The sequence below is a fragment of the Hyaena hyaena genome, unplaced genomic scaffold (assembly GCF_003009895.1).
Source record: "Hyaena hyaena isolate Hyena2069 unplaced genomic scaffold, ASM300989v1 scaffold_77, whole genome shotgun sequence".
NCBI classification, from domain to species: domain Eukaryota; kingdom Metazoa; phylum Chordata; class Mammalia; order Carnivora; family Hyaenidae; genus Hyaena; species Hyaena hyaena.
Window position 1 is genome coordinate 2,627,748 of NW_024080708.1, and position 12,645 is coordinate 2,640,392.

At 40.7% G+C, this 12,645-nt stretch overlaps 1 protein-coding gene across 1 annotated transcript in view; it reads right to left on the reverse strand.

Moving 5' to 3' along the window:
* The window catches only part of MID2 (midline 2), a 96,954-nt gene that overhangs the window by 6,997 nt on the left and 77,312 nt on the right, over positions 1-12,645 (reverse strand). The window contains exons 5-6 of the mRNA XM_039233498.1: positions 4,703-4,830; positions 3,457-3,600 (exon numbers count right to left, since the gene is read on the reverse strand). Of these exons, the coding sequence (XP_039089429.1) occupies positions 3,457-3,600; positions 4,703-4,830 (272 nt within the window). The remainder of the gene's footprint in view (positions 1-3,456; positions 3,601-4,702; positions 4,831-12,645) is intronic.

Sequence of the window (12,645 nt, forward strand, 5' to 3'; positions counted from 1 at the left end):
GATGAATCTGGGCAAAGAGCATATGGGCATTCTTTGTGATACTCTTACAATTTTTCCAGTTCTACATTTTAAAAAGGTAAATATAGGATTCTCTGGGTATCACGGAGACGTGGTGAGATGGGGTTTATGACTGAATTATGGTAATGGAAATATACACCTTGTTCCAAAGGGAAATACCACAATATGGAAATCCATGAAGCTGAGTATAAGTGTGTGGTGGAGAACATTTGCATGGAAATGAAAAGGAGAGGAAATCAAAGTTTTATCTTTGTGGCAATATGTTAGAGACTGCCTGGCCAAACAGAATATAGTCAGTGCTCTCATAATGCAAATCACAGAACTGAAATGGAGGAAAGATATACAGTAATGGGGGAAGACAGTCAGGTAAACAAGTATCTGTTTGGATTCAGCTAACAGAATCATCTGAAACATCATTGGCTTGTGACCATTCCAAATCTTAGATGATGTGGGGAGATAGTTAAGAGATGAAGGGAGAAAGCTGAAAAAAAGATAAGGGGACTATGTCTCCAGACAAAATACTAAGCAACAAGGAAGAAATTTCTGGTTAAAGAAAATGTGAAGTTGGACTATTTTAAGATTCCTCATATAAATGGTATCATGTAGTATTTGTCCTTCTGTGTCTGGCTTATTTCACTTAGCACAGTGCCCTCCGGGTTCACCCATGTTGTCACACATGGCAGAATTTCCTTCTTTTTTAGGGCTGAATTATATTTTATTGTATGGATATACCACATTTTCTTTATCCATTGATCTGTTGATGGACAACTTTTTGTATGTCAATTATATCTCAATAAAGTAGTTTAAGAAAAGAGAAAATGTGGAAAAAACCTCAAGGGAAAAGCAGCTCTCAGAGTTCAAGTTCAATCAACAGTGGCAGAATAATGATAGGCCAGACCAACAGATAGGACTGAGACCTTGAATTTTCATAAATATTCATATTCATATACCCAGTAAAAATAGTTTCATCTTATCTGCCTGTTACCAGACAAAATTTTGCTCAGGGCCTCTCTGCCCTTGTCCCTGCCATATTCCACTTTACTATTTATGATTGGAAGAAGACATAGAAGGCAGGCTGGGAAGGCAGAAACTAGATTTAAAAGGATTTTGGCAAGTTCAAATGTGGAGTCACAGCTAACCAGACGTAATAGGGATGAACTCAAGGTGTTGTATTTCAGTTTAGACAATCAACTGTATAGGAACAGGATTTTGAAACACCTAGGGATTTCAACGGACTACATGCTCAATAGTCAACACAGGCAATGTGACTACAGGAATAAAAAGGCTTGGGGTGGGGGACATCAGCTAATGTACAAGACAAATAATCCAGCTACCCTCCGTGGTGGTCAGACCACTTTTGGAGTACTGTTTTCACTTTTTTGACAGCAAAATTTCTGACAAACTGAGTGTGTTCCTGAAAAGGATACCATGATGGTAAAGCGTCTGAAACCAGGTCACATGAGGAGCAAGTCAAAGACCTGAGGATATTTAGCCTGGAAAAGAGAAAATTTAGAAGGGACATATATGAGAGCTACGTAAAATGGTCTGAAGACCTGTAATGTGAGATGGATTAGGTTTACTAGCGAGTCATAAAAGGGCAGGATTAGGACAAATTGGTAGCTATGGGTTTCATTCAAGAAAACATTAAGCTTGAAGCCTGACAGGCTCGGGTTCAAATCCTGACTCCATCGGTTTGTAGCTCTGTGACCTTGAGCAACTCATTTATCTTGAACTTCAGCTTCTTCATCTACAAAACAGAATTAATATCAACTATTTCATATGGCTAAGGAAGACTTCATGAGGACTCAGTGGGAGTGTTTGTAAATGACAAAGCATAACGCACGTACACATTGTTATTGTCATTATTAGTTACTAGGAGGGAGAGTTAGGCCTTTTATAGGGACGCACTGACAATTATTCATAGCTGCACAACTGAATGAGTTATTTTGTTAGAAGTGAGCTACTCATCACTGGAAATGTTCCAGTAGAGACAGGACAATCATCTACTGGGCGTCTGGTAGAATGGAAGAAGATTAGCTTAAATGACTTCTAAGGTTCCTTCCAGTTCTAAGGACAATCATCTACTGGGTGTCTGGTAGAATGGAAGATTAGCTTAAATGACTTCTAAGGTTCCTTCCAATTCTAAGGTGCTATGATCCTGTTATTATTAAGAATTATCCATTAAGCTCTTCTTTACGGAGGACGATATATCTTTGAAAATAGGGAGGACAGCCTTTAGATCTTTGTTACTTCTTGAACTTATTTCTCAACTCCCAGGAGACCACTGCTCTCCCCATCTCAGGAAGGAGGAGCACAGCTGCTGGCTGTAAGCCTTTCCAGAGCAGGAGAGACAAGTGCAGAAAAGCATGTCATGGAGGCCTTAGAGTCTATGACTCCACCACCTGGAAAAAATACCTAGGAATACAGCTACCCAAGCCAAGTGGCTTAGGTTGGAGCTGCACGAGGCAAGTGTTTTTAGAAATGTGACCCCCAGTGTCCTTTGACCTCCCCACCCCAGCATGTGGCCCAGAATCGTTACAGAACCAAAAAGGGAAGCCTATTGGGAGGGTTTCGTTGGGAAAATTCCTCTCATGGGCCTGTGAAGTCAGACACAGAAGCACAAGCACAGAGGTCAAAGAAAATACTTATTTGCAGCTGTATGGATGCAACCTCAGGGTAGGAATCCATTCCAGCCTAGAATCTAGTTTTAATTCTGCTTTCCAGTTCTCCCCAGCGCATGGAGGGGAACTTGCAGCTGGACCCCTCCAGTCTGGCAATCAATGCATCAGGGGTCTACTCTGCTGTGTCTTGTTCCAATTCATCAGGAGGAGAAACCATAACGTGGGAGCCGAATGACTGCTTTTTGACCATCTTTCATCTTATGGCCCACTGACACATTTTTGTATTTGGTGTAATTCTTGGAGGAAAGGGACAAGGGGTACAGTGACAGATGCAGGAGGCTTGTCACTATAGTCGCTGATACAAATTGGTGTGCTAAAGGAAGTAGTAATCTTTGAACATAGCATATTTTACCATGATAATGAAGTGGAAGAAGAGTCAAGGAGAGAGATGTTCACACACAGAGGATCAGCAATGATGGTGGCTTAGCTACCCAGGAATGAATTCTGAGCTGTGTTCTGACTCTCAGAGAGAGTGGAGTGACATGAATTAACTGAGGAAAGGCTAAGGAGTACATAAACAAATGGGAGCGGCCCCAGTGACTGCCCAGCAAGGAAATACACAACTTGCTAGTCACCCATCCATAAGGTCTTTGCAATGCCCTGGGGGAGTTTGCACTGTCTATGAAATACTATGCTAAACAACCTAACATGTCTTACAAACACTTGCCTCGTGGCGCCCCGGCCAATCTTGAGCAGCTTACTGCTTCCTTACATTTCCTTATCTCTGGCCACAGGCCCCAACTACACCATGACTTACTGATGAAGTTAGCCTGGCCAGTGAATATGGTGTACTGAAGCTCATAGGAGCTGATGCTGAACTCATCATCCGAGATCCAGTGGACTGTAATGGTGTCATGGGAGGCAGTACAGAGTTCCTCTCGGATAGATGGTGGGTTTGGGGCTGTAAGGAAAGGTGGAAAAGAAGGTAAAGGAAAGCACACTCTCCGTTCTGCAAGTTTAACAATTGTTACTCTCGCTGCCCAACTCAACATCCCGTGGAGGGGAGGTTGTCTTAATTAGAAGCTTAGATAGCACATCCAGAACAACCTGAAGCAAAGTGCTAAGACTTCAAATTCCCCCAAACCGCTTTTGCTTCAGTGACAGAGACATTTTAGGCAAAGATCTAAGCCTAAGGTATTGAGCTGACTGCCTGGTTGTCTACTCTGCCTGCACCAATACATATGTAGATATTACACCAAAGTGGTCAAATGGTTTTCTTACTGCATGACCTTTGGCCTATTTCTTTTTATTTTCAAATAAGTTTTATTATAGACTTTTGGCAGTATAGCCAAGTGTAAATTAATATGAGTGGCTTCATCAGTAAAATAAGGGATGATAACTACCTCATAGATCGTTTGTACATGTTTATAATATAAAATTAACATAGAGTGGCATAAAGGAGATGTTCAATGAATGACAGATATTTTAATATATTAGCCAAAACAAGGACAAATGCAAAGCTATTGTATGTGTACATTTTTCTCACGAAAAGGTCATTCGATAATACTGAAGGTAGCCAACATTTTTAGGAAGCTGGTTGCACCCCTCATTTCCTAAAATTGTCTGCAATAAAGATATTTCTTACATTTTTCTTCCTAATATGCTAATTCCTAAATTTCTGTAAAACCATTTGAGTGGTACCTATAGCTATGCGGGACGTTCCTTAATATTCCATAATTGTCACTTGAGTTCTAACTCTCTCAATAACAAGCAACAATATATTACTGATAGGCTCGTAAGGAGAAATCCATCAGCAATGTCTTGTTTTTTCTTTACCTTTAAGTATAATGGTATACCCATCTGCCCCCAGAAATATTTGACACATCATCTTTCTTTTCTGTTACATGAACTAAAGTATATTCTATCTAAAAAGATGCATGCATTGTCTTAAAGGTTATAAAAGCATTTTCATTATAAATATTGCCCTTTTCCAATTATCTTACAATAAGAGAACACCAAAAGAAAAGCATTTAAACAGGAAGGAAACCACAGTATTCTCACACCTGTTAAATAATCTAGCCCCTCCAGCAGTTTCTTTTCTCTGGAAAAATCTAAAGCAAAGTTTTCAAAGGCATCATTAAAATTGATGTCTGGAATCAGAACTTGAGAAGATGCTGTTGCCATAGCGACCCTGGAAAAGAGAAAAGTACATCAATATACATCAAAATAGGTGTTCAACTTTTATCCAATGTTTGATTTCTGGTTCAACAAGGCAAAAATAAAGGACTCGTAGGGCTTGATTCATTAAGTGAAAAATATCATATCTGTGTTTTTCCAGGGGGAACCATTTACATTTTAATCATCAGGAACCAATTAAGGGTTATACCATATTTATTCACATATGTTCACCCCTCAAACACACTCTCCCATCCTGTCTTAATTTTGAGAAGTAAATACAGGATTTTTTCCCCTCTGCATCATTTTCCATCTGGCAGGCGGCATCAAAACTAGACCTCTGAAGGCTTGGTAAGAGCAGTTTGAGATTTTTTTTTCCTCCTCCTCTATCTTTTTATGCTAATCAGCAAGCCAGCATGCTGGGGCTGAATTAAAGCCTTCACTTAAATACTGTACTTTATTCGATCTTTTCTAGCATTTATGTTTAATTTTATTATTATTTTTTATTATTATATTATGCTATGCTAGTTTTTCTCTCTCCAGCTAGTTGGAAGCATCTCAAGAGCAGGGTTTGTATTTTGTACCTCTTATATCTTCCACAGTTCGTAACACAGTGTTGGACACACAGCAGATAAATAATTGTTGAATGAATAATGGAATGACTAACAGGCTCCCCTAGACCTTTTTTTAAAAAATTAAGGTAAATTTGTATGTGCTTCAGCAATTCTTAACCATGATTACACATCAGAATTATTGGGCGCCTGGGTAGCTTAGTCGGTTAAGCGTCCGACTTTCGCTTAGGTCATGATCTCGCGGTTCGTGGGTTCGAGCCCCGCGTCAGGCTCTGTGCTGACAGCCAGCTCAGAGCCTGGAGCCTGTTTCAGTCTGTGAATCCCTCTCTCTCTGACCCTCCCCTGTTCACGCTGTCTCTCTCTCTCTCTCCTAGAAATAAATAAAACATTTTAAAAAAATTAAAAAAAAAAAAAAGAATTATCTTGGGGAGTTTTGAACAAAACATACATGCTGAGGCCCTGTGACAGACCTTCTGAACTGGAGCCAATGAAGATCTTTGAGCATGCAAATGGCAGAGTGAAAAGAAACATCAACTTGGCAGCAATAAGCAGGTAGAATGAAGAGAAGAAGCATTGAATGTAAAAAGACCAGAGGAAACTTTTATGGTGAATTAGTTGTAAGGGGTTGAGGAGTTAAAGAAATGTGTATCCTCATGCATGTGTATCCTGCTATACTTCCACCAACAATAACTCATCGTTGTTTGCGAAATAGATGTTTTAGGAATAAACTGCAGGCCAGGATAAACAAATGAAAGGCTAAGCCAGTATAATCTTAAAGTCTCACTCTTTAAGCCATTCTTCCAGGATTTGATGAGTAAGAGGACAATGACCTCTTCAGGGCAAGAGTTAAGGTAGAAAATTGGCTCATGAAATTTTTTCCTGACCCCCCCCCCATCTTCTTTCTTCCATCCATCCATCCATCCAATACTTACTGAGTACAACTAATGTGCCAGGCACTGTGCTAAGCACTGGAGATACACAGCTGTGGTCCTTGCCCTCACAAAGTTCACAGTTCATGGAGGAGAAAGACATTAAATAGGCAATAGAAGTGCTCCTACAAAGGGAGTGTAACACACACAAGACCCACCTGACAAGGACTTGGGCACTAAGGGAACTCTCCCCAGAGGAAGTTCATTGTAAGCAATGACCCACACGATGAGAAGCAGTTAGGTAAGCAAAGACTATGTGGATGGATGTGTGTGTGTTCTCTCTTTCCTGAAGGCTGGAGAATTAGCAAAGTCACACAGGGCCTTGTAGGCCATGTTGCAAACTTTGCACTTTATCCGGAGAGCAATGTGGGCCACTGAAGCATTTTTAGGCAGAGTGATGCTCAAATTTATGTTTCAGAAAGAGAACTCTGGCTGCAGTGATGGGTTGGAAGGGGTCAAAATTGGAGGCAGATCAGATTTTAAGGTGTCTAAGAGTGAGAAGAAAGTAGTGACAGAAGGGTAGACAAATAATACAGAATGTCAATTCACACAACATGAAAATAAGTAGCCAACAAATATATTTAAAAGCCCAACTACTTGAGGAATCAAATAAATGTAAAATAAAATGAGATAGCATTTAAGATTAGAATTAATGACAATATAGGAGCTTTTTATGTCTATGTTCGGTAATGCCTCCATATTTTATCAGGACTAAAATTGACAACAAATTTTGAAAATTGATTTAGCGTTAAATACCAAAATAGTTTAAAATGCAAATATTCTTTGACACCACAGTTCTACATCATAAAGTTTTTACTAAGGAAATAATTGAGGTGTATGCAAAGATACAACTGTTTAAGGGCACTCAACACACTGTATGTAACCTAATTGTCTAACCACAGGGATTGGGCAAAGTAATGTGTTATACATCAAAAGATGGAATACTATGAGGCCGCTGAGAATCAGGTTATACAACACTATCCAATGACAAGGGGGCACCTACCTGGCTGCCTCAGCTGAGCATCTGACTTCAGCTCAGGTCATGATCCCACAGTTTGTGAGTTCGAGCCCGGCATCGGGCTTCATGCCAAGGGGGCAGAGCCTGCTTGGGATTCTCTCTCTCCCTCTCTCTCTGCCCTTTCCCTCACTCACATGCTTTCTCACTCTCTCTTAAAATAAATGAATAAATAAATAAAAATATTCAATGACAGGGACAAGTTCATGATATATTGTTAAGTTTCAAATGTAGGGTATAATGAAGTATAGACAGCATGACCTTATGTTTGTGCAATATATATTAAATATAAATATTGGGATACTATACTCCCAAATATTAACAGTGGCTGGAAGGATGAGTAAAAATGGCATGGGGTATATGTAAGAGTGTGTCTGTTTGTGTTTCTGTGTTTAATATGTTTAAGCAAAACAACATTACTTGTCTCTCAAGGCTCTGATCTCCATTAAGGACAATATAATAACTGTCAATATAATAAGTGGGAATACTCTCCCAGCTAAAATTTGACTTTAACTGAAGTTTTGGTCCTTAATATATTACCATTATTATTGGTGAGGGAGAATTTCAGACCGTATGAGAAACCATCGATGAAGATATTTAGGCTGGGCAGATAAGTCTCAAGATAGAAGAAAATGGCCTAAAACAAGAATCATAAAGAACAATAGCATTAAAGGAATAGGTCAAAGGAGATTTGCTCATAAAGGCAAAAGAAACCACACAGGTAAGGAGGAAACCGGAGTGTTTATGGAAGCTAAGGGCAGAGAAATTTAAGTAAAAATCATCAGTAGGGACAAGTGCTACTGAGTGATTAAGATGAAACAGTATGAGAAGACAAAGGAATGTCTATTATATTTAGCAACAAGGTTTTCACTTGGTGACCTGGGAAAGAACACTTGCAATACTGTGGTAGTGGCAGAAGATATTTCGGAGAGTTGAAGCGTGAGTGAGGATGATTAAATACAGTGGTTTGAAATTATATTTTTATCTCAGCTCTCATAAAATACCACTGAAATGACGGTCAAAGAATAAAATGTCATAAACCCACAAAGACAACGAGAATGGAAAAAGACATGCCAGCAAGTAAGAGACTGTCAACAAATGTTGGGAAGCTAGAAAGGGATGGATGAGTGGTAACCAACAACAGATCAGAAGAAGCTGGCTCAGGAAGCCAACAACATCAAGCTGATTTTGTGCCACAGACAGTTGGAAGTATATATGAAGAGCAGCTAGACCCCGGATCCACTGAATCAGAAGACTATTCCTCCTTCATCCTGGCAGCAGATGTGAGGTTTACTTTCTGCTGTACTAAAAGCAATCTTAAAACCCTCAGCAACCTTTCCTTGCTTGGCTCCTAGAATGGCGTCAGTCAGGCTTAGACCACTCACTCCTCATCAGAAGCAGGAGTTTCCTCCTTCCAGGGAAACTGACTGAAGAGAAAACACCTATAGACCTGACACTTGGGTTCCCTCAGTAAAAATCTGGCATTCCACCTTATTCTCCTATAATGAAATTCACCAAGCAACAAACTGTTCGCATCCCCTTGGATCTTCTAGTCATCTTCTAGTACTTAAATTCAAACAGTTAACCTAAAGATTATCGGACATTTGGGGAAAGTCAGAAACTAAAAGAAACCAATAGAGAAAAGGAACTTGGAAGAAACCAAAAACAATGCAGAGTTTAAAAGAAGCTTTTTTTAAAAAAATATTTTATTTATTTCTGAGAGAGAGAGAGCGAGAGAGAGAGAGAGAGAGAGGCAGTGTGAGCAGGGGAAGGTCAGAGAGAGAGAGGGAGACAAAGAATCCAAAGCAGGTTCCAGGCTCTGAGCTAGCTATAAGCACAGAGCCAGACGCGGGGCTCGAACCCATGAACCTGAGATCATGACCTGAGCCAAAGTCAGATACTTAACTGACTGAGCCACCCAGGCGCCCCTAGAAGAAGCTTTTTAAGTGATCACTCTTACCTTCAGTTTACAGCCACAAAGGAAGGACAGAATGAAAAAAAAAAAAAAGGTGCAAAGATCAAGAAAGAGGACTTAAAATGGAAATAAGAAAGCTGAGATTAAAACTATATTTTTTATGTTTATTTTTGAAAGAGAGAGAGAGCATGAGTGGGGGGAGAGGGGCGGGGGAGCAGAGAGAAAGGGGAGACACAGAATTAAAATCAAGCTCCAGGCTCTGAGCTGTCTGCACAGAGCCCAACATGAAGCTCAAACTCAGGAACCACAAATCATGACCTGAGCTGATGTTGGACGCTTAACTGACTGAGCCACCCAGGTGCCCCTGAAATTAAAATTTTAATAGAATGGTTGGGTGAAAATTAGGGAAACCTCTTAGATAATGGAACAAGAAGACAGTGTCATAAAAAATAGGAAAGAAAAGGGGCGCGTGGGTGGCTCAGTCAGTTAAGTGTCAGACTTTGGCTCAGGTCATGATCTCATGGTTTGTGGGCTCGAGCCCCACATCAGGCTCTGTGCTGACAGCTTGAAGCCTAGAGCCTGCTTCAGATTCTGTCTCTCCCACTCTCTCTGCCCTTCCCCAACTTGTGCACACACACACACTCTCCCTTTCTCAAAAATAAATAAATGAACATTTAATTTAATAGAAAAGATTTTAAAAAGCTTCTGCACAGCAAAGGAAACAACCCACAAAACTAATAGGCAACCAATGGAATGGGAAAAGATAGTTGCAAATGACATATCAGATAAAGGGTTAATATCCAAAATCTATAAGGAACTCACCAAACTCCACACCTGAAAAACAAACAACCCAGCAAAGAAATGGGCAGAAGGTATGAACAGACACTTCTCCAAAGAGGACATCCAGATGGCCAACAGACACATGAAACGATGCTCAGCATCCCTCCTCATCAGGGAAATACAAATCAAAACCACACTGAGATACCACCTCACGCCAGTCAGAGTGGCTAAAATGAGCAAATCAGAGAACTCTAGATGCTGGCGAGGATGTGGAGAAACGGACACCCTCCCACACTGTTGGTGGGAATGTAAACTGGTGCAGCCCCTCTGGAAAACAGTGTGGAGGTTCCTCAGGAAACTAACACTAGAACTCCCCTATGACCCAGCAATAGCACTGCTAGGAATTTACCCAAGGGATACAGAAATGCTGAGGCATAGGAGCACATGGACCCCAATGTTCATAGCAGCACTCTCAACAATAGCCAAAACGTGGAAAGAGCCTAAGTGTCCATCAACAGACGAATGGATCAAGAAGATGTGGTTTATCTATACCATGGAATACTACATGGCAATGAGAAACAATGAAATCTGGCCATGTGTAGCAACATGGATGGACCTTGAGGGTGTTCTGCTGAGCGAAATAAGTCAGGCAGAAAAGGACAGCGACCATGTTTGCACGTATAGGAGGATTAGGAGGAACTTAACGGAGGACCGTGGGGGAGAAGAAGGTGGGAAATGGTGGGGGAAAGGGAGAGAGGCAAACCATGAGAGACTCTTGAATGCTGACAAAAACTGAGGACTGATGGATGTAGGGGGAGGAGGAGGGGTGGGCATGGAGGAGGGCACTTGTGGGGATGAGCACTGGGTGTTATATGGAAACCAACTTGACAGCAAACTATTTGTAAAAATAAATAAATAAATAAATAAAAACTGAGCTCTTTAAGGAGAAAAAAAAAAGATTTTAAAAATCAGAAAATCTAGAGTGTCCAACACCTGACTAATTAGAGTCCCAGAAAGAGAGATAATAAGTGGAAGTTATTAGTGAATAATGTAAGCACATTTCCCAGAATGAAAAGTCACTAGTCCTCAGATTGGAAAGACTACTTTATGACCAACAAAAATGAATGAAAGAAGACCAAAACTAAGGCATATTCTGGAGAAATTTCAGAAAAGCTGGATTAAAGATAAAACCTTAAAAGCTTCAGATTTTAAAATATAAATCATATTTAAAAGATTTGGAATCAGAATAGCAGAGGATTTCTCAACCCAACACTGGAAACTAGAGACAACAGAGCCATGCCTTCAAAATTATAAAGGAAATTTATTTCCAGCCTATCAAATGTGAAAGTAAATTTTAAATATTTTTGAAACAAAAGTTCTCAAAAATTTACATCCCATGTACTCTTTCTTAGAAAACTATGGGAAAAAATTGTTCTAACAATATTGAGAGTAAAACGGTACATGAAGGGGAAATCAGGCAAAGCTTAATGGAGCCCCTAGTTAAGAACACTGAGGAGCGCCTGGGTGGCTCAGTCAGTTAAGCGTCCAACTTCAGCTCAGGTCATGTTCTCATGGTTCACGGGTTCAAGCTGCGTGTTGGGCTCCGTGCTGACAGTTCAGAGCCTGGAGCCTGCTTCAGATTCTGTGTCTCCCTCTCTCTGCCCCTCTCCTCAAAAATAAACAAACATTTTTAAAAATTAAAAAAAAAAAAAAAGAACACTGAGAGTCCGGGAGACTAAGTTGGCTAGAGTTCACAGGGAAGAGTACCATAGAGGAGAATGCTGCACAGACAGAATTCTGGAGACCTTCTGAAGGTTCCCCTTTAAGTATTCAACAAAATACTGATAGACACATGCATGTGAGTAAACTGCCCAAGGACAAGGAAAGAGCCACCTAAAAAGATGAGAGGGAAAAATCTCTGGTGCTCACAAAGGACCAGGAATAGTGTCTGTTCCCAACAGCCAGGCTGGAAAGTCTCACGATGCATGGGGCACTTGGCAGAGTACTCAGAAACATCTTGCCTCACTAGTGTGGGAAAATTCCCCATAGACTAAACACTGCTCTGATTCCACCAAACAAATCTTAAAAGCAAGACCCAAAGGATCAAGCCATTTGCAAGTGACTTAACTGTGTCCTATAACAAAGCTTAAGAATAAAGGGCGCCTGGGTGGCTCAGTCGGTTAAGCGTCCAATTTCCACTAAGGTCATGATCTTGTGGTCCATGAGTTTGAGCTCCGCATCGGGCTCTGTGCTGACAGCTCAAAGCCTGGAGTCTGCTCCGGATTCTGTGTCTCCCTCTCTCTCTCTGCCCCTCCCCCGCTCACGCTCTGTCTCTTTCTGTCTCTCAAATATAAATGTTTAAAAAAGTGTTTAAGGGGCGCCCGGGTGGCTTGGTTAAGCGTCCGACTTTCGCTCAGGTCATGATCTCGCGGTTCGTGGGTTCGAGCCCCGCGTCGGGCTCTGCGCTGACTGCCAGCTCGGAGCCTGGAGCCTGTTTCAGTCTGTGACTCCCTCTCTCTGACCCTCCCCTGCTCACGCTGTGTGTGTGTCTCTCTCTCTCTCCTAGAAATAAATAAAAAACATTAAAAAAAATTAAAAAAAAAGTTTTTAAATAAAATTT